At 40.2% G+C, this 25,784-nt stretch overlaps 4 protein-coding genes across 5 annotated transcripts; all 4 read left to right on the top strand.

Moving 5' to 3' along the window:
• Positions 1 to 1,778, top strand: LOC131939583 (uncharacterized). The gene is made up of 3 exons (XM_059297991.1): positions 1 to 30; positions 399 to 484; positions 1,458 to 1,778. Exons 2-3 carry the CDS (start codon positions 431 to 433, stop codon positions 1,776 to 1,778), a joined length of 375 nt encoding a protein of 124 aa, XP_059153974.1. The 5' UTR covers positions 1 to 30; positions 399 to 430.
• Positions 1,779 to 4,900: 3,122 nt separating this feature from the next.
• LOC131939789 (uncharacterized) lies at positions 4,901 to 8,219 on the top strand. 2 transcript variants are annotated; one of them, XM_059298290.1, is made up of 3 exons: positions 4,901 to 5,022; positions 5,342 to 5,426; positions 7,860 to 8,219. In XM_059298290.1, the coding sequence occupies exons 2-3, from the start codon at positions 5,373 to 5,375 to the stop codon at positions 8,160 to 8,162; spliced, it is 357 nt and encodes a 118-aa protein (XP_059154273.1). In that variant the 5' UTR covers positions 4,901 to 5,022; positions 5,342 to 5,372; the 3' UTR covers positions 8,163 to 8,219. The 2 variants fall into 2 exon arrangements, with proteins under 2 accessions (XP_059154273.1, XP_059154282.1); XM_059298299.1 differs by having other exon boundaries at positions 4,964 to 5,026.
• Positions 8,220 to 13,794: 5,575 nt separating this feature from the next.
• Positions 13,795 to 16,734, top strand: LOC131939780 (uncharacterized). Its single transcript, XM_059298276.1, has 2 exons — positions 13,795 to 14,007; positions 15,526 to 16,734. Exons 1-2 carry the CDS (start codon positions 13,828 to 13,830, stop codon positions 16,696 to 16,698), a joined length of 1,353 nt encoding a protein of 450 aa, XP_059154259.1. The 5' UTR covers positions 13,795 to 13,827; the 3' UTR covers positions 16,699 to 16,734.
• A 4,648-nt stretch (positions 16,735 to 21,382) lies between these two features.
• Positions 21,383 to 25,567, top strand: LOC131939769 (uncharacterized). Its single transcript, XM_059298272.1, has 2 exons — positions 21,383 to 21,444; positions 22,871 to 25,567. Exon 2 carries the CDS (start codon positions 22,881 to 22,883, stop codon positions 25,563 to 25,565), a length of 2,685 nt encoding a protein of 894 aa, XP_059154255.1. The 5' UTR covers positions 21,383 to 21,444; positions 22,871 to 22,880; the 3' UTR covers positions 25,566 to 25,567.
• The last annotated feature ends 217 nt before the right edge of the window (positions 25,568 to 25,784 follow it).

Genomic DNA, 25,784 nt, shown 5'->3' with positions numbered 1-25,784 from the left:
GACGACAAGACGTTTGGTTATTTTTTTCTGGTGAGTCGAACCGTGTGGTGACTTTGTTGTTTTTTTTTTTTTGGTTGTTGTTTCATACTTGGGTTTTTAGTTTGACTAATAAGGTTGAAAAATGATTGAGTTAAATATGACCACAGTGAAGAATGGGTAGCACAATAATAAATCCACGGGTCACACGACCAAACCATTTCAGCAAATGCTGTTTTAATGCTGACTACATTATATTGAGAATCATAATCGCATACACTTTTACACTTTTCTATACAACACTTGTATTTGCAAATATATTACAAAATAAACGGTTTATTTTAAATTAGCGAACAATTTAAATTACTAGTTTTATTTAATCACAAATATACCCCACGACTAAGTCACGTGATTTGTGTTAGATCCAGTGAACTAAAACCTTCAGCTCCACACGATGCTCCCTTTGATCTTTGCCCTTGTGTGTGTCGGCTCCAGTTTGACTATAGAGGTGAGTATCATGATAAGTGTGTGGTGTCATGGGTTAAAGTATCATGATAAGTGTGCGGTGTCATTGGTTAAAGTATCATGATAAGTGTGTGGTATCATGTGTTAAAGTATCATGATAAGTGTGTGGTGTCATGGGTTAAAGTATCATGATAAGTGTGTTGTATCAAGGTTAAAGTATCATGATAAGTGTGTGGTATCATGGGTTAAAGTATCATGATAAGTGTGTGGTATCATGGGTTGAAGTATCATGATAAGTGTGTGGTATATTTGGTTCGAGTATCAAGATATTCGTAAGTTATCCTGGGTTAGAGTATCACGATAGGTGTGTAATATTTGGCTTAAAGTATCATGATAAGTGTCTGGTATCATGAATTAAAGTATCATGTTAGGTGTGTGGTATATTTGGTTCGAGTATCAAGATATTCGTAAGTTATCCTAGGTTAGAGTATCACGATAGGTGTGTAATATTTAGCTTAAAGTATCATGATAAGTGTGTAGTATCTTCGGTTAGAATACCATGATAGGCGTAAGTTATCCTGGGCTAGAGTATCATGATATATGAGTGTTATCCTGGGTTTTTGTATCATGATAGGTGTGTACTAGCAGGGATGTTGTGAGTTACATGCTATCAGTAAAGCTGTATTTGCCTATATTCTAAATTCAATCTAATTAATCACTGACACAGTTTGTTTTCATCTGATAAAGCATTGTGTGGCAAGTGTTTATTTACAGTGGTTGCCATGGCACGCCATCATTTTGAATGTCCTGTTGTTAATATAACTAAGGGTTTACACTTCTTCGTCTATTTTAACTTCCTTCTAATCTTCAGAAACGTAACACTGTGTCCCCCGTAGCTATGGCAACCTATTTTTTCCACCCCAGTCTTCAGTTTCAAAATATCAACTCTGTAATATTTTGTTACTATTCTTGTTTGGCCCAACTTTTGTCTAACCTGGTCACGTGATGACCCCCAGCAACAAGACTTCTCTCCACCCCCGGGCTGGCCACTGACTGACCTCCTCAGGGAAGCCGCGGACGTCCAGGATATCGAGTGTCACGTGACCGTCAAGTCGGTCACCATTGGCTGCAACTTCAAGCGGGAAGCGGAGCAGCAGAGCATCAACTTCCTCGGCATCGACTTCCCCATCCTCTCTCCCATCTTGAGGGAGACGCAGGAATTTGACATCTTCGGAGTGCCAGTGTCCGGCTCTATTCAAGTGACCATCGGCAGACGTCAGTTCAACTGCACCATCACTCTGGGTAGCCACTACTATCCATTGTGTAATATTATTTAAAGTGTATTACTCTTTCAAATAAATAAAATAAATTAAATACGATGTATTGTTGTTATTTTAGACGCGTTGAGATTTATTGTAACATGACATTTGACTAAAGAGTGGGTACGAAATGTCATTGAATGTTAAATTACCTATAATAGGATGAATTGAAACGTTCAGAAAATCATCACATAACTTTAAATATGTTTTATAGAATAAAACATCAAATTCTTATATCTTTTATATCTATTATTAATTTCTAATTACAACATTTCTATTATTACGCTGTAATACTCTGTAATACTCTGTAATACTCTATAATACTCTGTAATACTCTGTAATACTCTGTAATACTCGGTAATACTCTGTATAAGGCGGTGTGATTGAGTAGTAGAGCGCTGGACAGGAAGTCCCTGAGTGCACGCAGCCATAATGGGTACCTGACTTACGTAAGGTAAAGTAAAGGCGGATGGGAGTAGTGCTGACCTTACTATCTCTTTGTATGCCAAGGTCCCGAAACAAAAATTCTACCTCATATGATCCATGGATCGTCAGGTTTGAGAGGGGAACTTAATTGACTTATACTCGAGGCATGTGCTTCGAGGTTAAATTACTCGGGTGTAATAAACATCACAACTATTACAAATAATCGATTTAGTCACAAATGCGAAACAAACAGTGAATTACAACTGACGAGCGATACAAATAATGGTCATTTATAATTCAAGCAATGCAGTATAAATGAACAATACTAAAACACACTTAAATTTATACAACATTACATAGTATCATCACTCCACATTACACTGTAACATTACACCACAGTACACTGTATCATTAATTACACCACAGTACACTGTATCATTACACCACAGTACACTGTATCATTACACCACAGTACACTGTATCATTACACCACAGTACACTGTATCTGATATTGAATGAAGAAGATTTTCCAAGCTGCACAAGTTTTACATTCAGACAACAAAAATCAATTTGGTGAAAATATTCAGTGGACCAATCTGTAAATATTAATCAATTACTCTTGGTAATTTTGTGCACATTTCTAAACGGCTATTTTTTACACTAAACTAGGTTTGGTCAAGGCGTATAGATATTTTTTATTTTTTTTTTAGGGTGGGGGGTGCAAATCGAAATCTTGAGGGGGGGGGGGGTGCACATCAAAAGTTTGAAGGGGGTGCATATAGAAATCTTGCCGGGGGGGGGGGGGGCGGGGGGGTTCAAATTGAAAAGTTTGTCCCCGGGCGCAGAAAATGGTCGCTACGCCTCTGAGTGACAGACGTGATGTCATTTATGGATGACCCCCCCCCCCGAAACCCACAGTTATCTAACTAGATAACGGGTAGTCTAGTTAGACTAATTTGCTTGAATTACCTCTTTTTATCGATTATGTTGCTATGGCTAGAGTTACCTCATCATATGAATTATGTTGCTATGGCTATAGTTACCTCGTCATATGAATTATGTTGCTATGGCTAGAGTTACCTCGTCATATGAATTATGTAGCTGGAGTTACCTTGCCATGTTGCCATACCTGTTCTAGATCATAAGACTATCACATGAAATGCTAGAGCTTCTGATATAAATTTTAGCAAGACAACACAACGCTAAACCTATCACAGTGATGTAACATGTTACCTTTCTTGCACAGACCAGATATGTACGGTATGTAACAGAACCATTCGCTTTGTTTTTATTTTCTCGTATGCAGAGTATAGTGAAGTATTGTGTGGGTGTGTGTGGGTGTATGTGTGTGTGTGTGTGTGTGAACACAATAACTTGAGTACCTTTTCCGTTAGGTTATTTAAAAAATCTCAATTAAAAGTATTATATCCCATTTATAAATTTCCATCAACTTTTAAGTAGTTTCTGGAAACCTGATGTGGTAATTTTTAACTAAAGATATCTCAAAAGTCAATAACTCGGTATCGTTAGAGTTTAGTGGACGAAATCTCACAAAAAAGTATATTGTTTTGTTTTTCGGAAGGTTTCTCTCATTTTATATACGATTTTCCGTTATCGGAATGGGTACTTTACTCTTTTTCATGGTGAACACGAGACTTTTTGTACTGTATTAGTTAGACGACATTTCATTATCAGTATATGATTTTATACCTTAACTACTTTGAATGCTTTAGTAACTCCGATACACGGAAATAGGACTCTCTTTCCGATCTCTCAAAAACCTTCAAAATTTGATACAATTTTAAAATATTCTCATAAAGAATACTCTACGATCTTTTCGCCTCTAGGCATTTTCTCGAAGAATGAGCGGTTTTGTCACAAACTTCCTTATTTCTGTTGCTCCATTGCACTGGAAATGTCGTCCCGACTTTTATTTGCTTGAAAAAATGTATGAAAACGTTTAGGGAAATATTTTGATCCCATGTTTTGATTCGAGAAGATAAATCTCCGCACAAATGTGCTATATATTTTGATAATATTTACATTTTGTAAAAGCTTAAATGTAACAGAAACCTCGCGTTTTCATATCTAATCTAATGTTTAGCCGAAATCTAGCCTGTACTTATTTAATCTAATATGAAACAGAAACATTGCCTTTATATATTAAAGTTTATCTGTAACATAAACATGTCCTGTATACATTTAAATTTATTTGTATCAGAAACATTGCCTGTATATATTTATGTGTATATTATGTAACAGACACCTACCCTATACATATTTAAGTGTATATGTAACAGACACCTACCCTGTACATATTTAAGTTTATATGTAACAGAAACATTGCTTGTATATATTTAAGTGTATATGTAACAGAAACATTGCCTGTATATATTTAAGTTTATATGTAACAGACACCTACCCTGTACATATTTAAGTTTATATGTAACAGAAACATTGCCTGTATATATTTAAGTTTATATGTAACAGACACCTACCCTGAACATATTTAAGTTTATATGTAACAGAAACATTGCCTGTATATATTTAAGTTAATATGTAACAGACACCTTGCCTGTAGATATTTTAGCTTGTATGTGGCAGAAACTGAACCTGTTTAAAAAAAAAAAAAACATCCTTATCTCTTATCAGGAATATGACTACATAACGACCTGACTGTAATCACGAAGTTGTTGATGTGAATAATTTAAAATGTTGCCGTTGTACACAAAATAAAAAAAGTAAAAACACGCTTTTTATTGCACGAAACAAAACTAACCACATATAAATAACGCCATTTAAATCTGCTTTTCGTTCATCACCTGGCTTTCTTTCAGTGAGTCAGTTCATTCTTTTGTCTTGTTTAAAATTTAAAAAAAATGTTATTTTCATTTAGTTAATTAGGAAATACATAGTGTTTTATTTTACTTTCCCAAAGACCAATAATTCAGGTCTAACCTAACAAATTTCAAAAGTTGAAACTTCATAAAAAAAAAAAATTGATGTTAAGAGATATTCTATTGCGAAACTTTAAGAATTCTATTGTGACATACCGTTTTTAACGTGATAAAACCATTAGCACGTTAAACGCTGTGGTCTATAGGAAAATAGAGTAGAATCTAAAATAACAAAGTGAAATGGTGCGTTTCTTTCAGTTGTAGCCCAGACAAGTCACAGGTTCTCAAGATGTTTGCCTTGGTCCTCGCTTTTCTGTTGGTCGGCACAAGTTTTGCAGTGGAGGTGAGTCCACCTTTACAGGTTTATGTCGTAAATTTATGATTCCACCATTACATGCAGGTTTATGTCGTGAATTTATGATTCCACCATTACATGCAGGTTTATGTAGCGAGTTTATGATTCCACCATTACATGCAGGTTTATGTCGTGAATTTATGATTCCACCATTACATGCAGGTTTATGTAGCGAGTTTATAAGTCCACCATTACATGCAGGTTTATGTAGCGAGTTTATGATTCCACCATTACATGCAGGTTTATGTAGCGAGTTTATGAGTCCACCATTACATGTAGGTTTATGTAGCGAGTTTATGAGTCCACCTTTACAGGTTTATGTCGTGAATTTATGATTCCACCATTACATGCAGGTTTATGTAGCGAGTTTATAAGTCCACCATTACATGCAGGTTTATGTAGCGAGTTTATGAGTCCACCATTACATGCAGGTTTATGTAGCGAGTTTATGATTCCACCATTACATGCAGGTTTATGTCGTGAATTTATGATTCCACCATTACATGCAGGTTTATGTAGCGAGTTTATGATTCCACCATTACATGCAGGTTTATGTCGTGAATTTATGATTCCACCATTACATGCAGGTTTATGTAGCGAGTTTATGATTCCACCATTACATGCAGGTTTATGTAGCGAGTTTATGATTCCACCATTACATGCAGGTTTATGTCGTGAATTTATGATTCCACCATTACATGCAGGTTTATGTAGCGAGTTTATGAGTCCACCATTACATGCAGGTTTATGTAGCGAGTTTATGAGTCCACCATTACATGCAGTTTTTTTGTAGTGAGTTTTATGAGTCGACAATTACATTCAGGGTTATGTCATGATTTTTAAAGAATTTTTTTCATCCCTTGTTTGATGACAAGTCGTCTGACAAACTTCTGCTGTTGAAATAAATTTCAGATTCTACAGGTGACACAAGCGTTTTCTCCTATCTGTCCATTATTTTCAATTATAAGACTAATTACTAGTTTTATCCCTGAAGCTAGTTCTGATATTTTATACCCGGCATACGAAGAAATAGTAAAATGATTAGTCTCGTGGCCGAGCTGTCTCGAGCAAGCTCGACAATCTTATGCTAAAGTCTCGTGATGGTTTTGTCTAAGCACACAATTTATTGTCTGGCAAACACTACCACCAATGATTCGATTTACTCGCTACTGACAACCAGCTTTGCAAATATTATGACTATATCGCTTAATGCAAAACCTCTTCAGTAATTGTATAGATCAAACAATCAAGCTATATTGCTTTAACAACAATTTCATAAAAAAACGTTTTAATAATAAGCTTTTATGTAATAATGCACAAAAAAAGTAGAAAATAAATTATACACTACAATTAAAATTATTATAAAGAAAAGCGTGGGCCACTTTACTAATATTTAGGAAGAGACCCATGTTTTTACATGTTTTTATTTACAATAGAGTTACATGACTAATAAAAGCTTGTTATTAAAGTTATGACATTTTTTTAGTACTTTACGTGTTTTTTATTTGCAATAGAGTTTCATGACTTAAAACCATTGAACGTGATGACGCGCTTTTGCCGTGATGACGCGTGTGGATAGAACTGCCTACTAATTTTGTCAACATTTTAATTAATTCATAAAAAATTAATTAAGCATCCAATTAAGTCAAATTTAATGTCACGAGGCATTGTCTTCATGTCTTGACCCACGTACAAATTAAGAACCGTATCTATCAAGTAGAAGCGCGTGCTGACGACAGACTGACGAGGAAGTGAGTTAAACAGAGGGGGGGTAGGGGGGTACATATGTCCCCGGGCGCCGACCTTAGGGGGCGCCAAAATGGGTTGGAAAAACAAATTAAAATCTCATTTTAGATGCAGTTTGTCATTATAAATATAAAAAAATATATGGGGGGGAGTGCAAATGGAAAGTTTGAGGGGGGGGGGGTGCAAATTGAAAATTTGTCCCCGGGCGCCGGGAAGGGTCGCTACGCCTCTGGAGTTAAATAAAAGCTTGTAATAAAAATGAATCATTCGTATTCGCTGGTCAGATAATCGATTATTTTATGAACTACCTTGGTTCAGAAATATGTCAATTAAAATAGTGATCTTCTTCTTCTCTTCTTCTTAAACCCGTTCGTGCCAAAGATACATGGGGCAGTTGAAGTATAGTTCATCTGATTCATTGACCTCGCCATATGAAGGAAAAGTGTAGTCATCACTATGCCCAGTCGCCGTTTCCCTAAGTTAGGTACCCATCAGAGCTGGGTGGACTCAATGACGTTTCCACTTATTTGAACCCGGATTCGAGACTCTTGGGTTACCGATGTAGCTCTCTATCGCTAGGCCACGTCGTCCCTTAAAATAATAATACTCGCTAATTTGTTTTGTATTGAGACTGTAAAGTAAATGTCCAAAAGCACTGTTTGTTTCCTCTATTAGAGAGACGTGCTGAACGTCCCACCTCTACTCAACATCCTGCGTGACGTAGACAGCCAGGACATCACGTGCTCCGCCTCCTTCCCCTCGATCAGCATCTCCTGCAGTGTCAAGAAAGACATCCAGTCTGCCTTTGTCAACATCCTGGGTCAGGATATCCCCCTTATCTACAGTCGAGACACGCAGGACATTGATATCTTTGGGATCCCTGTGTCTGGCAGTGTCACTATCAGTGTGGGGGGTAAGCGGCTGATCGGCTGCCCAATAACCTTTAACCCTCTCCCAGTCATGAACTGTATTTTGTGAAAGATTCACACTTGAGCGGCACCTAATGCTGTGTTCACAATAAAGTGCTTCAACATCTTCTTGTGTTTCTTTGTTTTTACATTAACATATTCGTTTTATAATGTAACATTTCACATGAATCATTCTGGATGAAGACATAGAAAGGAAATCATTACAACACTAATTAGGGAAAAGTAATCAAGCAAAGACCATAGTATTGACTTGAGTATAGAGAGTTGGGTAGGTCAGGGATAACATTTAGCCAAACCTTATGACAAGAATATAGCAGAAGTTTGGGTCAGTTATGACAAGAAAATAGCAGAAGTTTGGGTCAGTTATGACAAGAATATAGCAGAAGTTTGGGTCAGTTATGACAAGAATATAGCAGAAGTTTGGGTCAGTTATGACAAGAATATAGCAGAAGTTTGGGTCAGTTATGACAAGAATATAGCAGAAGTTTGGGTCAGTTGTGACAAGAATATAGCAGAAGTTTGGGTCAGTTATGACTAGAATATAGCAGAAGTTTGGGTCAGTTATGACAAGAATATAGCAGAAGTTTGGGTCAGTTGTGACAAGAATATAGCAGAAGTTTGGGTCAGTTATGACAAGAATATAGCAGAAGTTTGGGTCAGTTATGACAAGAATATAGCAGAAGTTTGGGTCAGTTATGACAAGAATATAGCAGAAGTTTGGGTCAGTTATGACAAGAAAATAGCAGAAGTTTGGGTCAGTTATGACTACAAGACAGGAAACGTTCTAGCAGAACTAACTAAAAGAAAATGTAATAATTAGCTTAGGAGATGATACACTACCACCAACATTCGGACTTCTACAACTTCTTTCATACAGATAAACGTGATCGAGATTAAAGATTTTATCCGTCTCTATTTGATGCAAGTAAAAGATCTTGCACGGTAGCTCTAGACTACTTTAAAATATTTAAATTAATTAATATTATAAATATCAAAATATCTATAAGGTCTAGGTTTTGAATTTTTTTATTTAAACTGATTATATTTTAAAGCTTAGATTTTTTATATAATGAGGAAAAAACATTTTAGACAAACGTCTACGAAATGTTAGTAATATAATTCTAGATTACATTAAAGCGTATGTTTATTTCGTTAAAGTTGTGTTCGTGAATCTTTGTTTTTCTTTTATACTCTCTTTGCCAAATGTGTAGACGCCATCTTTGTGTATTGTTGTGTGTCGGCCATTGTTGAAAGTAATGTAAACACAGCGACCATGGTAAGACAGAAGCAGAGCGAGCTGGTTTGTGGTGACTGACTGAGGTATGACCTAGATAGGAGGCCATGTCACCAGAGACCCGACTTTTCTAGAAGACTCTTGGACTTTGCTGGAGTTGGCTCGGCTCTTTATGGGGCTCCTGCAGGTCAGATTAAGTTATTTATGGGGCTCCTGCAGGTCAGATTAAGTGGTAATCTATCGTTTTGGGTACGTAAAATCGCCCGCGGCTATTTATGTACGAAAACGTTACCTCATTGTCAAGGCTTTAATAGAAGTATATTGTCATATGTTTGTGTCAAATATTTTAGATAAATGAATAATAAACCTAAATCAATCGCTAAATATATCGATATAGGCCAGAAATTAACTTTAAACAGCAGTGTCTGAGAGCAAGATTTACTATATAAACAGCAGCCATTTGTAAAATAGAGTGGCTTCCCCCTGAATCTGGCGCTAAAAGCTTATAAAAATAAAACTTAGACAAGATGGCTGCTATAGTAAATGAGCATGGTTGCATCTGTTGGAAACATCGCTAGTCTTCATTTATTACGGAAAAGTTTTAATTCAATTGTTTAAAAACAGGTACATAAATGAATCAAGGAAACATTTTTGAATTTTTTAAAACATAAATCCTCCTCAAAATGTGAAATAATTATTAAAATTTAAGGAGTCACCTGTTTTTCACATTACAAATCGCGGGCGATTTTACGTACCCAAAACGATAGATTACCGATTAAGTTATTTATAATAATGGAGGAAATGTTTCTTTTGCGATTAAACGTACTCATACTTTATACCGACAACTAAATTCCATATCCTGCCCAGCAGAGTTTCTTCAAGGAATCTCTTCGGCCTCCGCCCCCCCCCCCCACCCTGGAGATTGAAGAAAGTCTACCCCCCCCCCCCCCGGACGAGATGGAATTTATATAGTAAACACACACTTTTACTAGTGTCCGCCCCCCCCCCCCCCCCCGAAAAATGTAGAACGCCCCCCCCCCCCCTCCCCCGGAGAAAAAAGCCTGGAAGAAACACTGCTGCCTAGTGACTATTGTAATAATGTAATCACGTCCAATGCTTCATACATGGTCGGATTATCATAATCATTCATTATGGTTATAGCTTAAGTTCAGGTAAGGGTTAAGTAGGGCAGTTAAGGTTCGTGCTAGATGTTGTCTATGGGCCAGATAAGGACAGTTAAGGTTAGTGCTAGATGTTGTCTATGGGCCAGATAAGGGCAGTTAAGGTTAGTGCCAGATGTTGTCTATGGGCCAGATGTTGTCTATGGGCCAGATGAGAGCAGTTAAGGTTAGTGCCAGATGTTGTCTATGGGCCAGATGATGGCAGTCAAGGTTAGTGCCAGATGTTGTCTATGGGCCAGATGAGGACAGTTAAGGTTAGTGCTAGATGTTGTCTATGGGCCAGATGAGGACAGTTAAGGTTAGTGCTAGATGTTGTCTATGGGCCAGATGAGGACAGTTAAGGTTAGTGCTAGATGTTGTCTATGGGCCAGATGAGGACAGTTAAGGTTAGTGCTAGATGTTGTCTATGGGCCAGATAAGGGCAGTTAAGGTTAGTGCCAGATGTTGTCTATGGGCCAGATAAGGGCAGTTAAGGTTAGTGCCAGATGTTGTCTATGGGCCAGATGAGGACAGTTAAGGTTAGTGCTAGATGTTGTCTATGGGCCAGATGAGGACAGTTAAGGTTAGTGCTAGATGTTGTCTATGGGCCAGATAAGGGCAGTTAAGGTTAGTGCCAGATGTTGTCTATGGGCCAGATGAGGGGACGAGTGTTAGAATAGCGAGACTTGCTCAAGTAAAAAACTTGTGAGCGTCCACCATATGTTGTCTTTTTTATTTTACATTTAGTCCAAAGTGGTTTTGACGCTACAGGCAAAAACTTCATTCTAAGTGGTAACATGGTAGTGGTGTTTATAATACAAGCAAATACTTAATGCTAAATGGTAACATAATGGTGGTGTTGATGATACAGGCAAATACTTAATGCTAAGTGGTAATATAATGGTGGTGGTGTCGCCAATAAAATGCTTGTAGTTAGGTTTACTTGGTGCCTTACTCATCAAACCATACCTTATTGGATAATGCGATGACGTGTGTTTTAAATGTACGTCGATATATATAGTTATATCGGGTGATGTCAGCGTTGTTACTTAGACTGCACATTCCGTGTATATAGTGACTTCATACAAAGTGATAAACTCTTTTCCATCTCAACTCTGGCTCCCTTTTTTGTAGACTTGCCTATATATTCAGTATTCTTTATAAATAAAATACTTTTTTTCAACATTCCTAAATTGCAAGTGAATGAAAAATAGCGTTAAAGATTGATTGTTAAATGTACTGTACTGTTTACATTAACATACAGTAAGATCAGATGTTGCTTATAAAGTTAGATCAGTAGTTTTTATATTTTAGAGATTTCTATAGGAGTAAAACTGTAAACATTTTTCATCAGAATACTTTATGAGGACTTTGATAGAATGAACAAACCTGAGTCAGTGGTCAGCCTCCCGCCAGGTGTACCTGCAGCACCGGACAGCAACAGGTGCAGTCTCAGGGAACTCCTGCACAAGCTGACAGCATTCAGCCACGACAGACAGGACAGCTCGGGGTCAGGGGATCACCTGATCACGTCACGTGATCAGGTGCCTGATGCGTGCCGGAGTTTAGTCGACCGGCAGTTGACGGTGCCGGCAAAATGTCCGGACAGGAGAACACAGTACCACCACCTGGAGGGCTCCAGCCCGCGTCGTGTCACGTCACAGCCGCTCAAGCTACGTCAGAAGCACCAGCTGCGCCGTGACGTCATCTCGTCGGTGGGTGACCCGGATCACGTGTCCTACCTCCACAAGAGACCGGAAGACGGTAGGAGCTCACACGCGCAGAGCAGGGGGGATTCGAACCTGGAGGGTTTCAACGCTGTGAAGATGGAGAAAATACAGGAGAGGCCTAGCCGAGGCCAATCGTGTCATGCCCGCAATACATCACCTCAGTCACTAGGTCAGTCGGTAGGTCAGCCGGTAGGTCAGTCACTAGGTCTGTCACTAGGTCAGCCGGTAGGTCAGCCGGTAGGTCAGTCACTGGGTCAGTCACTAGGTCTGTCACTAGGTCTGTCACTAGGTCAGTTATTAGGTCAGTCACTAGGTCAGTCACTGGGTCAGCCGGTAGGTCAGTCGCTAGGTCAGTCGGTAGGTCAGTCACTAGGTCAGTCATTAGGTCAGTCACTTGGTCAGTCACTAGGTCAGTCACTGGGTCAGCCGGTAGGTCAGTCGCTAGGTCAGTCGGTGGGTCAGCCGGTAATTCAGCCGGTGGGTCAGCCGGTAGGTCAGCCGGTAGGTCAGTCACTGGGTCAGTCACTGGGTCAGCCGGTAGGTCAGTCGCTAGGTCAGTCGGTGGGTCAGCCGGTAATTCAGCCGGTGGGTCAGCCGGTAGGTCAGCCGGTAGGTCACTCGCTGTTCCACCAGCCAACTCCCACGGAAACACCCAATAAAAAACTGCCGGTTCCATGCTTGCCGTGCCAGCCGGCTTTCAACGTCTTACCCAGTCAATCGGCCATTTCCAGAATCCCTAGTCGGTCAGCTACATACGGCTTAACCAGTCAGCCGGAAATTTCCGGTTTTCTCAGTCAACCGGCTCCACATGACCTGCCCAATCCGGCTCCACATAGCTTGCCCAGTCAACCCGCAAATTCCGGCTTCTCCAGTCAAGTATCTTTATACGACCTGTCCTGTCCAGCGGCTCCTGTGGTCAGTGTCGCCCCACCAGTGCCCACCCAGCTGCCTGCCCCGCTGCCTGCCCTCCAGGACAAGCCCAACCCCCAGCGTCCCCCTGATCTCCCCGGCTCTCAGGGTATGAGACCCACTCAGCCCAGAACATGCGCCTCTCACACGAGCTTTGTCAAGTGTGAGGCTGGAAGATTCCAAGTGATTTCACACAGCATCAGCCAACTCAAGGCAAATACCGGCCAACATAGGCGGGACACAGGCCAACATAAAAAACATCTTAAAACGGACATGAGCAAAAGTCCGAATGACATGAGCCATGAGAAAAGGGACATGAGAGATCAGAAGACGGACATGAGGCAACTTAGAACGGACATGAGCCAACAGAAGATGGCAATGAGAAATGAAAAGGCCTACATGGCGGACTTTACCCATTCTAAAACGGACATGAGCAAAAGTCCGAATGACATACGACAAGAGAAGGCGGACAAGAGCCATTACAGGACGGACATGAGCCATCAGAGTACGCACGTGAGCCATGAGATGACGGAAATGAGCCGTCAGAGTACGAACAGGAGCCATCAGAGTACGCACGTGAGCCATGAGAAGACGGCGATGAGCCATCAGAGTACGCACGTGAGCCACGAGAAGACGGAGATGAGCCGACAGAGTACGCACGTGAGCCATGAGAAGACGGCGATGAGCCATCAGAGTACGCACGTGAGCCATGAGAGGACGGACGTGAGCCATGAGAGTACAGACATGAGCCATCAGAGGACGGAGATGAGCCGACAGAGGATGCACATGAGCCGCGACAAGGCTAGCACCTGCCGGTACCCTCTAACCATGGAAAATATATTGTCCAGCGAGGTCTCTACGGTAATACTTTGTTGTCTTCATAGTCAGCTTTAGGGGTCATCCGTATGGGCAGCATTGGGGGTCATCTGTATGGTCAACTTTAGGGGTCATCCATCCATGTCGTGGTCAGCTTTATGGGTCATACATATTGTCAGCTTTATAGGTCATCCATTTTGATCAGCTTTAGGGGTCATTCATATGATCAGCTTTAGGGGTCATTCATATGATCAGCTTTAGGGGGCATCCATATGATCAGCTTTAGGTGTCATCCATATGATCAGCTTTAGGGGTCATCCATATGATCAGCTTTAGGGGTCATCCATATGGGCAGCTTTAGGGGTCATCCATATGGTCAGCATTGGGGGTCATCCTTATCCTGGTAAGCTTTAGGGGTCATCTATATGATCAGCTTTAGGGGTCATCCATTTGATCAGCTTTAGGGGTCATCCATATGATCAGCTTTAGGGGTCATTCATATGGGCAGCTTTAGGGGTCATCCATATGGGCAGCTTTAGGGGGCATCCATATGGTCAGCATTGGGGGTCATCCTTATCCTGGTAAGCTTTAGGGGTCATCTATATAATCAGCTTTAGGGGTCATCCATATGATCAGCTTTAGGGGTCATCCATATGGGCATCTTTAGGGGTCATCCATATGGTCAGCATTGGGGGTCATCCTTATCCAGGTAAGCTTTAGGGGTCATCTATATGATCAGCTTTAGGGGTCATCCATATGATCAGATTTAGGGGTCATCCATATGGGCAGCTTTAGGGGTCATCCATATGATCAGCTTTAGGGGTCATCCATATGGACAGCTTTAGGGGGCATCCATATGGGCAGCTTTAGGGGTCATCCATATGATCAGCTTTAGGGGTCATCCATATGGACAGCTTTAGGTGTCATCCATATGGGCAGCTTTAGGGATCATCCATATGATCAGCTTTAGGGGTCATCCATATGATCAGCTTTAGGGGTCATCCATATGATCAGCTTTAGGGGTGGTCCATTATAATAAACCTAAGCAAAGGGGAGTGGAATTTAAAAGATTAACATCGGTAATTTCAAAATTTTAAATGGGGAGGGGATCCATGTGGTGCTAGAGACCCCACTTAACTCTCCCTCTCTCTCTCTCTCTCTCTCTCTCTCTCTCTCTCTCTCTATTTCTCTCTCCCCCTCCTCTCTATCTCTCTAGGTCGCTGCTTAATAAAACAAATTTTTTAAAAAGCTAATATGTATCTGAATGATGAATCGTTTACTTTAAGGATGTTTTATTAGAATTGAAGTCAAAAGTTGAATTCAAAATTGACTGAGAAGCCTTTGAAGTGAAATTAAATAAATAGATAGCAGCTACGTCCAATAGATCAAAATTATACATACTCTTCAATTTTAAAACTGCACTGTATTTTTAAATGCAAAAAAAAATTCTTTACAAAAATGCTGTAATAACAGGGTACCTCGGCTATTAAAAAGAACCCCACATTAAAATAGGGCTTCTGTCCACCCTAAATTCACGAGTATTCGATTACTTCTCTCTCCCAGTATTGCCGTGGATGTGCATCTGTAAGTCGAGTACGTGAGTGGTTGGAATCGATTCCAGACACGACAGAGAGCAGCAGCCTGTTGCATCACGTGATCCAGCAGCAAGGCATCCCAAGTTCACCCCACCCCTACATCAACTCGGCCCCCAGCCCCCCTCATCTGTACATCAACAACTCGGCCAGGGTGGAGGGGCTGGTCAAGGTGTTGCCAGCCAAGCTCAACACCCGCGCCCTCACAGAGGACGCCAGACGCTGCCCCGTCCACAAGCACGACATCAGCTTCAACACCATCATGGACGCATCCAGGGTGGCCTTTGATTTCTGTCCCCCCACGCCCCGCCCCAGCCCCTGTACGAGCTCCATAGCTCTCCAGTTGTACACAGCCGTTGCTGGGACCAGGCCACAGAACACAAAACCACAGAACCACACCAAACCTAAACACGAGGCTCAATGTCCACACGAGGCAAAACCTCAAATCGAGGCTAGGTCACAAAATGAGACGAAAGTTCAAAATGAGACCAGCACACAAAATGAAACCAGGTCTCGAAGCGAGATAAGGTCACAAAACGAGATAAGGTCACAAACTGAGGCAAGGTCACAAAAAGAGACAAAGTCACAAATCGAGACAAGGTCACAAATCGAGACAAGGTCACAAAACGAGACCAAACCTCAGAATGAGACTGTTAGTCACATCGAGGCTCACCAGGTGGGTGGGGCAGGTTCCAGCCTAGCTACCCTCGGGTACCTGCAGCGCTCCACCCAGCAGAACATAAACGTCGTGTGCAGGAGGCACCCCACTCATCTAGACGCCAAAAACAAAAAGACAGACATCAAACAAAAGTTTGCCAAGAAAAAAATTGGCAAACTTACAATAAAGAAGGATAAAAAAGTCCCAAAACTTCCAGCTTCCTTGCCGACCCCTGTTCATAAAAGTAACACAAAGCGAAAGAAAAAACCAAAGAAAAAACCTCATAAAACAAAAAGCCAGGCGTCCAAGTTTCTAGAATTTGCGATCAGAGCTTTCCGTGGAGAGTTCGAGTCACTGAATCAACTGAGCTACCCCGTGTTGCTTGACCCTCACGCAACGGACAGCGAATCCTCCAAGTCCGTGGAAAGCCAAGCGCCGAAGACGAGGCCGACAAAACTTAACTTTATGAAGGTCAAGCCTGACTAAGGTCCAAAGTCATTAGTGCTAAACGAATAAAATTATTTCCAAATATCTTTTCTTCTCTTGTGTCTGGCGCCTGTCTGCAGAGAATAATCATAGAAAATGTATCGTGAATTCCACGCGAATTTTTAATAGTAATTAATGTGTCTGTTTTTTTTTTGTGTGTTTAATAAAATTCCTTACTTACTGTCTACCCTGTTCGCACAGGGAGGCAGCAAGAGAAGGTTGCATGATTATACATATTATACAAGTTGCATTTCTAATACAAAACGTCTAAAATTATCTTGAGCCGTTTAAGTTATTCTAGTGTTTCTTTGGTTTTGCATCTTGGGCGTTCGGATGAAGGTTTTTTGTATGCTCCTGTATTCCCTCTAATGGGAGGGTTACTGTGCATACGTTACAATCGTACATTTGTATGCAGGGATGGTTTTCTTCGTAGTGTTGAAGTATGTCCATAATGGGATTTTTGTATCTACAAATTTTGCACTGCTTGAATCGTTCGTGTTTTATGCTTTCGTGCTTCTACAGTTCATATGCTTCTTCGAAGCGTTTGGTGCAGAATTTGCACTGTGTTTTGTCGTGAGTTATCCTTGTGGGTTTAAGGCTTTTTGTTATTTGTTTAGTTTCTGTGGGACTATCTTCTTTTTACTTTCTCGTATATACGAAGTATAGAGAAAGTATTGTAATCGTGCACAAAAATCATTTGAAATTTTAACAATTTTCACCGTATTACACCTCAGTCCTTCATCACATCCGAAGTATAGAGGACTTATTTTAATCGGGCAAAAATTATCAATCCAGATTTATCAAAATTAAGAGGTTTTATGCGTAATCCAGTCTGAAAAACTGGACTTTGCAATTCTGTCCGTATGTCTGTGTGTGTGTCTGTGTGTGTGTCTGTCCGTGTGTAAACACGATAACTTGAGTACCGTTACAGCTAGGTTGATGAAATTTCATATATAAGTATTTTATCAAAATCGTAGATCCGTATCAACTTTTGAGCGATTTCCGATAACCGGAAGTGGTACTTTTCCTACTTTGAATTTTTTAAAAGCCTATAACTTGAGTACTATTTCAGATAGATAAATGAAATTTCACATGTAAGTAAAAGATCTAATTCTCTACCTTCTGTTAAATTTTGAGTAATTTCCGTTGACTGGAAGTAGTAATTTACGCTACTTCCGATTTCTCAAAAAACTAATGTAAATTTTTAAAGTACTAATAATATTGCGCACTATTATACGCGTTTTTATTCGGCGTTTGCTTGGTGCGCAATGTTTTTTTTTATGAGATTATATTCTATTTTTAAAAGTTTAAGTATTTAAAATGGATTAAAAATCATAACTATATCCCCAGTTACCATCCCCTGTTGTTTTATATAAGAATATTCGAGAAAGTTTAGGGGAGATCACTACCGGTTTATTTTTTCCTTTTGGAGCTTGTGCATGTGTCCATTTCTAGCTCTGTACTGGGTTTGTTTGGTTTGCTGGCCATGTTTGGGGATGTAAGTATTACCCCTTTAGGGCTTGGTTGCGGCGTGGTTATTGAAGCAAAGTTAGGTATGACGATTGGTGGTGTAGTAGGTTTGATGAATGGTGGTTTCGTTGCCTTTGTATCGGGGCTAGTTGGCCTGCTTGGTATTGTTGCTGGTTGGGCGGGTGGCGTTGGTTTCTGAGATGGAGGCTGTTTTTTGGGCGGCGTTTTTGGGTTAGATGCTGCGACTTCGATTGATGGGTGTTGCTGAGTGCTTGGCATGGGGTCTTGTAGAGCGGATGGCACTGTAGATTCAGTTGGTGTTTGAACACTGGGCGTTGATTCTAGGTTGAGTGTTTGACAGCGGTTGGTCCAGTGTGCTGTTGATGAACAGTGTTGGCAAGCTTGTTTTCTGTTGTTGATGGCTATTAGGATGTTTAGTGATTTGTTTTTGTAGTTTATTTGGATGTAGTGTGGGATGGTAGATGGGTTGTCTGTGTATATGGAGAAGCTGCGGTTTGTGGTGTGAGGGATTGTGTTTATGGATGGTTCTTTGTTGCTGTAGGGTTGTAGTGCTTGTATGAGTGTGCGATCGTTGAGTGTGGGTGGGACCCATCTAAGGGTGCCGTTAATCTTGTTCTTTTCGTGTAAGGTGAAGTAGAGTGTGTAGGGGCCGTGTGATTTGTGAGTATTGTGTAGGGTAGTGACGTCGAAGGCAGTAGATGTGAAGAACCAGGTATCCGCTCGTCCGTAGTTAAAGAGGAATATCTGTTGATCGCTGATTAGTTGGCGGAGAATGTGACCTCTTAGATTGGGTTGACCTCCTGAGTTAATTATGACTTGAATGGTAGGTGAGTCGGTCGGGAAGAGCTCAGGGCAGTCTTCATCAGGTAGATAAAGGATGACGGTGGTAGCTGAAAAGGGTTGGGCCCTGGATTTCATTAAACCCCCCGGACCACGACCGTAGTCCGGGAGGTTCCTCCCCAAGCCTCTCGGCTCAGGGGGAACATCCAAGGGCGCAACCCCTTTGTTGACGTTGATTATTTTTGCGTAGGTCATCAGGCTAGGAGATGACATGTTTGGACGTTTGAGTAAAGGTTTACCACTTGATCGTGCCAAAAGGCCGAGAAGCGAATTAATGTGTCTGTGTGTTTGAAATCTTATATATAAAGCTCAGTTCTGTAACGCATATGTTTGTTTGTCGCTGGTTATCGATGGATTTAAGTGTTAGAAAATTATCGTGCGCATTTGTCTAAATTTATGAGCTAAAAAATTACTATTGAAAGTGTTGGGAAATAATTTTCATTTTTCAAATTATAGTAATAATTGTCGGCATGTTCATTAAACACAAGTTTTAAAAAAATATAATCTTTTACAAAAATTCTAATTATGTCTTTATTTAGTCCTATAGCACTTACTTCCCTTTGATAAATTAGGAAAACAAAATTACTTCCCTTTATAAAACCACTGCATTAGTCGAAAATAATTTACTTTTTAATTACTTTGTTTTGGTGTTGGGAAAAAAAAAAAGAATTACATAATTAGCGGGGATTGATCAAGTGCAAATGTTGTAGGTATTTTACGGATAGGCTTCACCCCCCCCCCCCCCCCCTAAGAGATGCCTGGAAGAAACTCTGATCGAACCTAAGTTAAGAACCACTGTCTTAGAATCATAAAGTAGGCCTCCTATGTATAAAAATCAAAGCTAAAATGGTCTGATTTTTTTTAATTGCAAAAAAAAAATCCCAACAAAAACGTTTTAATAAGATTTTATGTTGTAGGGCACTAAATAGAAGAAAATAACTGATTTTTTTTTTTAAACATATAATAATACACTGCTATTCAAATAACTATAAAAAAAGCGTAGGTCACTCACTTTAGTATCTATTGGATACCTTTACTAATATTTACGAAGAGACCCACGCTTTTCTTTATGGTAATTGAAATAAGTAGTGTGTTATTATATATTTTTTAAATAAAATCATTTATTTTCTCCATTTTAGTGAATTATTAAAAGCTTGTTATTTAAACTTTTTTTTATGAATTTTTTTAATACTTAAATTTTTTTTAATGCAATGACTAAAAACTATTGCGCACCAAATGAACATGATAACGCGAGTATAATAGTGTAGAGGGGGGTGGAAGCAAGCGTTGTAACTGAAATAGCAATATAAACAGAAAGTGATATTTCAACGCCAAGGGTAGACAAAGGTACAGAAAATAGTCCCAGTAAAGACTAGCAGTCAGACACCAACGAGATCCGAACCTACCATTTTGTGTGTTTTAAATTTATTGATTTAAAGATTGCATTGTCTTCAAGTCTTGACCTATGTTAAAAATGCTCGAAATTTCGCTAGCCCGTTTCGATCTATGACAACAGATAGGTGGACGACATACAGACTGTCGACAGACAAACGAATCAAGTTAAATAAAATAAACTGGGAGTGATCTCCCCTAAGCTTTCTCGAACAGTCTTCTATAACGCTACGGGGAATGGCAACTTGGGATATAGACAGTATTTTAAATCTATTTTTAATTACCTAAACTTTTTAAATTAGAATCTTGTAAAAAAAAGAATTGCACACCAAGTGAGCGCCAAATAAAATGTGTATAATAGTGCGGAATATTATTAGTAATTTATAAATTCACATGCGTTTGTTGAGAAATCGGAAATAGCGTAAATTACTACTTCGGGTCAACGGAAATAACTAAAAAATTGTCAGAAGGCAGAGAATTAGATCTTTTACTTACATGTAAACTACATTTATTTATCTGAACCAGTACTCAAGTTATAGGCTTTTGAAAAATTCAAAGTAGAAAAAGTACCACTTCCGGTTATGGGAAATCGCTCAAAAGTTGGTACAGATCTACGACTGTGATATAATTCTTATATATGAAATTTCATCAACCTTGCTCTAACGGTTATCGTGTTTACAGACACATACACACACACATATATACATAGATATACGGACAAGATTGCAAACCTATGTTTTTCCGACTCAGGGATGTGTAAAACGTCGAGATTTGCAAAAAAAAATTTTTTTTGCTCGATTACAAGACTTTCTCTATACTTCGTATACGTGAAAGTAAAAATCTTGTAAAAACAGTTCACATTTACTTCGATTCCTATTCCTTCTGTTAAAATGTATTAATAGTTTACTCTCTAACCCAAAACGGCGAATGTGACGCATTCATTTTAAAACCGGAAGTAAAAAAACCAGGAGCAAGAACATGGAGAAATAAACAGAGAGAACACCTACAAGTTCTTTTCATCAGGTTCTGATAGATCTTGTATGACGAATACTCTAACCGCTACACCTGGTTAGGGCTATGGTTAGGTTAAGCTGAGGATTAACGTGACGTTAGTGTACCGGATATGTAAATTATATCCAGTGCTTAATTATTTTAGTTAGCGACGGTACAGTCGATTAAAATAAAATAATTTTTTTATTATATTTTACTTTTAGATCTGTCAAAATGTACCCAACATAAGCTCTATTAAACTGAAATAGGTTGGTTTTGCTATGCTCTAGAAGTCTGTTACATTTCATAGTTAAATCTATTAAATATAATGTAAGGTTTACATTTTTATGGGTTGTTATTTTTTCATTTTTTGTTAATTTTCAATAAGGGTGAACTAAAAAATATTTTGCGCGAATGAAAACAATATTTTTCTTTAAAACTACAAATGTTTTTTCTATAAAACTACAAATATTTTTCCAATAAAACTACACATATTTTTCTATAAATCTACAAATATTTTTCTATAAAACTATAAATATTTTTCTATAAAACTACACATATTGTTCTATAAATCTACAAATATTTTTCTATAAAACTACAAATATTTTTCTATAAAACTATAAATATTTTTCTATAAAACTACACATATTTTTCTATAAATCTACAAATATTTTTCTATAAAACTACAAACATTTTTCTATAAAACTACAAATATTTTTCTATAAAACTACACATATTTTTCTAAAAAACTACAAATATTTTTCTATAAAACTACAAATATTTTTCTATAAAACTACAAATATTTTTCTATAAAACTATAAATATTTTTCTATAAAACTACAAACATTTTTCTATAAAACCACAAATATTTTTCTATAAAACTACAAACATTTTTCTATAAAACCACAAATATTTTTCTATAAAACTACACATATTTTTCTAAAAAACTACAAATATTTTTCTATAAAACTACAAATATTTTTCTATAAAACTACAAATATTTTTCTATAAAACTATAAATATTTTTCTATAAAACTACAAACATTTTTCTATAAAACCACAAATATTTTTCCATAAAACTACAAACATTTTTCTATAAAACTGCTAATATTTTAAAACACTTGTGTTCGAATTGTGTACGTTTCAAATATTAATCTCTAAATAAATTGATTCAACATGGGTTCGTTGGGTTCGAACTTGGAAGCTTTAAATATTTTAAAATATTTTGTCTTTGGTCAGTATTAAAGATGTGATTCTACTCCAAGTTGTTCAAATAATTTTACATGGCTTGCTAGGAAATGGAAGTGGGGATGGTAGTGTTGTGTGTGTATGTGGGGGGGGGGGGGGGTGCTAGACACCTGTATCCAAACCTGTGCACGCTTATGACGTCATGTTGAGTTTGAATAAGCTCTGTATTTTATAACATCGTGTACCAACTCAATCTATTATTTGCTGCTAGGGCCCATCAGATGTCCACTAAAGAAATGGCGCGGACACATCCTGTGGTCAGCAGGCCGGCCAGCCGGACCAACAACCTGATCACACAAGTCAGCAGGCCAGCCAGTCGGACCAACAACCTGATCACACTAGTCACCCAGCACAGAACAGCTGATCCAACATCCTATCCATCAACTTATCCATCATCAGAGCACGACACGTACTTGCTGGATGACAGACGTGTGACAGACACTGAACCCCATCTAACTTCCGTGTTTGTCGATCGTTGTTCCCCGCCCCAATGGTTACAAACATTCACATGTGACGTCACACAGCCAGGCGGAGAGACACAACGTGCAGTGCATGAGCCAGATCTGCTGACCACTGACCAAGCTGACTGGCATCAAGGCAAAGACACAAAGTTGACCTGCGCCAGAAGCTGTCAGCAGATCAGTTACCTCCCACCAGCAGACGTCCCAGACACCGACCTGCAGCAGCCGATAGGTCCATGGCTGGCCAGAAAAAACCGGCGCAAATGTTTTTCCGCCGCCCAGACAGATCACGTGACTGGGCGCGAGCCGCCCCCTGACCTTGAGTTTCTGGTTCCACGGGTCAAAGGTCGGGCGCCGAAAACATGCATGGCGCCCACCCAGACCAACACCCCCTCCGGCGCCCCAGAGAGGGGGATGTCCGGCTCGCTAGTCATGTGCCGCCCGGCCGTTCTCTACATCCGTCAGAAGCCAGCCCGGCCGTCGGTGGTTGTACCCCACCCGCTGTTTGCTAGGACACCCAGGAGACCCAGCCACCATCTTGTGTCCTTGTCCTACACCACGAAACCAAAACACCCCAACACCATCACCACAGCCGCTATAAACCCAACCACCCAAACCAAGATCGCGAAGAATAATTGTTTAAAACAAATCTCAGTGAACACCCACGTCCCACGGCCAAGGATCGTCATCCCACCGCCAGCCCGCAAAGTTAGGCGGCGCAGTCGCCGACTGAGGCCAAAACTAAAGGACGAGGGCTGTGAGACAACGGACAAGAAAATAGATTCGGAAATCTGTTTGAGTGAAAAAAGGAATTCATCGCGAAGTAGTCATAAATACATATCTCCGTGGGGTACGTTGTCGGAAAGTGGAAGCGGATCTTTGACGTCCTCAGAATGTTCCAACACAAGCCTCTACAGGCACAAGCGGAAGAGAAAGCGGCGAAACAAACACAGGCCAGTCAAATCTGCCAAGACAAAACAGACTTCTCCTTCGTCTTCAGGCAAACTTACGAAAAAGGTCCACGATTTCTGGGACGCCATCATGTCTTCAGCCCTCAAGTCAAGACGTCGAGGTAAACGTTCTGGTCGTACTAGACTTTCTCCACAGGCGCGAACTGCGGGCTACGTCTCGGCGACGAGAAGGAGCGAGACTCCCAAGCAGCGATTGAGGAACATTGCGTGTTGTAGGGCGCTGGCCGCCCCGCCCTACCTGGGGGCCGCCCCGCCCTTGATGGGGGCCGCCCCGCCCTTGATGGGGGCGGCTAGCGATGTGCCCCAGAACAAGGCGTCTGAGCATCAGTTAGACAGTCACAACACGAACGTGCTGATTGAGGCCATCAAGGTCATTGACTTGCACTGTCGTTCTCGGCCAACTGTTCGTCTTCATGTGAAGACCTCAGAGAAACAAAGCCAGAAAGTCAGAAGTTTAGAGAAACCAGATCAGCAGGACAAAAGTTTAGAGAAACAAGATCAGCAGGGCAAAAGTTTAGAGAAACGAGATCAGCAGGGCAAAAGTTTAGAGAAACAAGATCAGCAGGGCAAAAGTTTAGAGAAACAAGATCAGCAGGGCAAAAGTTTAGAGAAACAAGATCAGCAGGGCAAAAGTTTAGAGAAACAAGATCAACAGGGCAAAAGTTTAGAGAAACAAGATCAGCGGGGCAAAAGTTTAGAGAAACAGGATCAGCAGGGCAAAAGTTTAGAGAAACAAGATCAGCAGGGCAAAAGTTTAGAGGTCCTAAACAAACGAGCACGCAAGTGTGTGAAGGCCCCAACAAAAAAGTGCTCGTCGCTTCCAAATCTTCCAGTGAACATGTCATCAAGATGGAATCAAGACACGGAACCCCATGACCCCCAGAATAAACACACAGAACCCCATAACCCCCAGAATAAACACACAGAACCCCATAACCCCCAGAATAAACACACAGAACCCCATAACCCCCAGAATAAACACACAGAACCCCATAACCCCCAGAATAAACACACAGAACCCCATAACCCCCAGAATAAACACACAGAACCCCATAACCCCCAGAATAAACACACAGAACCCCACGACACCCAGAATAAACACACATATCCCCGGAGCCATCAGGAACTAACCCAGCTCCATAAGAATAGCACCATGTCTCCATCCGAGATAGACATCAGATCGTACCGCAGCACATCAAATACCAGACGACTGGAGGCTGACCCGAGCTGGAACCCGGGGGTGGGGGACACCCGTGTCACCCCCCGGGTCAGGGCAGCTACAGCCAGGCTAACGTCAGGCAGGGCCACGAAACAATCGGGTCTGGCAGCTGGTTCTAGAGCGGGAGGGGAGGGAACTGCACCGCATTCTCCGACCAAGCCAGTCAAAGATGGCGCCAGCAGGATGCTGGAGGTGGCTGGTAAACAAGGAAACGTTCGAGTCAAGAGAAAAACGAAAATCGCTAAAAATAAATAAGAATTCAATCAGTTTTCTGACGTTTTTCTTCGTCATTGTTACTTGTAAATCTGCAGTTCTACATATTTGTAGTGTGTTTGGTTGGCCTACTGGTTAGATGGGTTCGTATGTGAACATTTTTTTTACCAGATGTACAGAGCAAAATTTTCTCATTCTAAGTCGTCCGGTCTGTTTTGATAAACGAAACGTTAAAATGTAAAATATTTATATTTAATAATT

Source organism: Physella acuta, unplaced genomic scaffold (genome assembly GCF_028476545.2).
Source record: "Physella acuta isolate Inbredline_101_S28 unplaced genomic scaffold, ASM2847654v3 ptg000019l, whole genome shotgun sequence".
Classification (NCBI taxonomy): domain Eukaryota; kingdom Metazoa; phylum Mollusca; class Gastropoda; family Physidae; genus Physella; species Physella acuta.
Note: the sequence above shows the minus strand (reverse complement) of the source record. Positions and strands in the feature narration are given on the sequence as shown.

What these genes read in the sequence shown, in the direction of transcription:
- LOC131939780 (XM_059298276.1), top strand. Translation starts at nt 13,828, where the DNA reads ATGAGCCATCAGAGTACGCACGTGAGCCATGAGAGGACGGACGTGAGC. An exon ending in TGTCCAGCGAGGTCTCTACG is followed by an intron (nt 14,008 to 15,525) that starts GTAATACTTTGT and finishes TCTCTCTCCCAG; the next exon opens with TATTGCCGTGGATGTGCATC.
- LOC131939583 (XM_059297991.1), top strand. Translation starts at nt 431, where the DNA reads ATGCTCCCTTTGATCTTTGCCCTTGTGTGTGTCGGCTCCAGTTTGACT. An exon ending in GCTCCAGTTTGACTATAGAG is followed by an intron (nt 485 to 1,457) that starts GTGAGTATCATG and finishes GATGACCCCCAG; the next exon opens with CAACAAGACTTCTCTCCACC.
- LOC131939769 (XM_059298272.1), top strand. Translation starts at nt 22,881, where the DNA reads ATGTCCACTAAAGAAATGGCGCGGACACATCCTGTGGTCAGCAGGCCG.
- LOC131939789 (XM_059298290.1), top strand. Translation starts at nt 5,373, where the DNA reads ATGTTTGCCTTGGTCCTCGCTTTTCTGTTGGTCGGCACAAGTTTTGCA. An exon ending in GCACAAGTTTTGCAGTGGAG is followed by an intron (nt 5,427 to 7,859) that starts GTGAGTCCACCT and finishes TTCCTCTATTAG; the next exon opens with AGAGACGTGCTGAACGTCCC.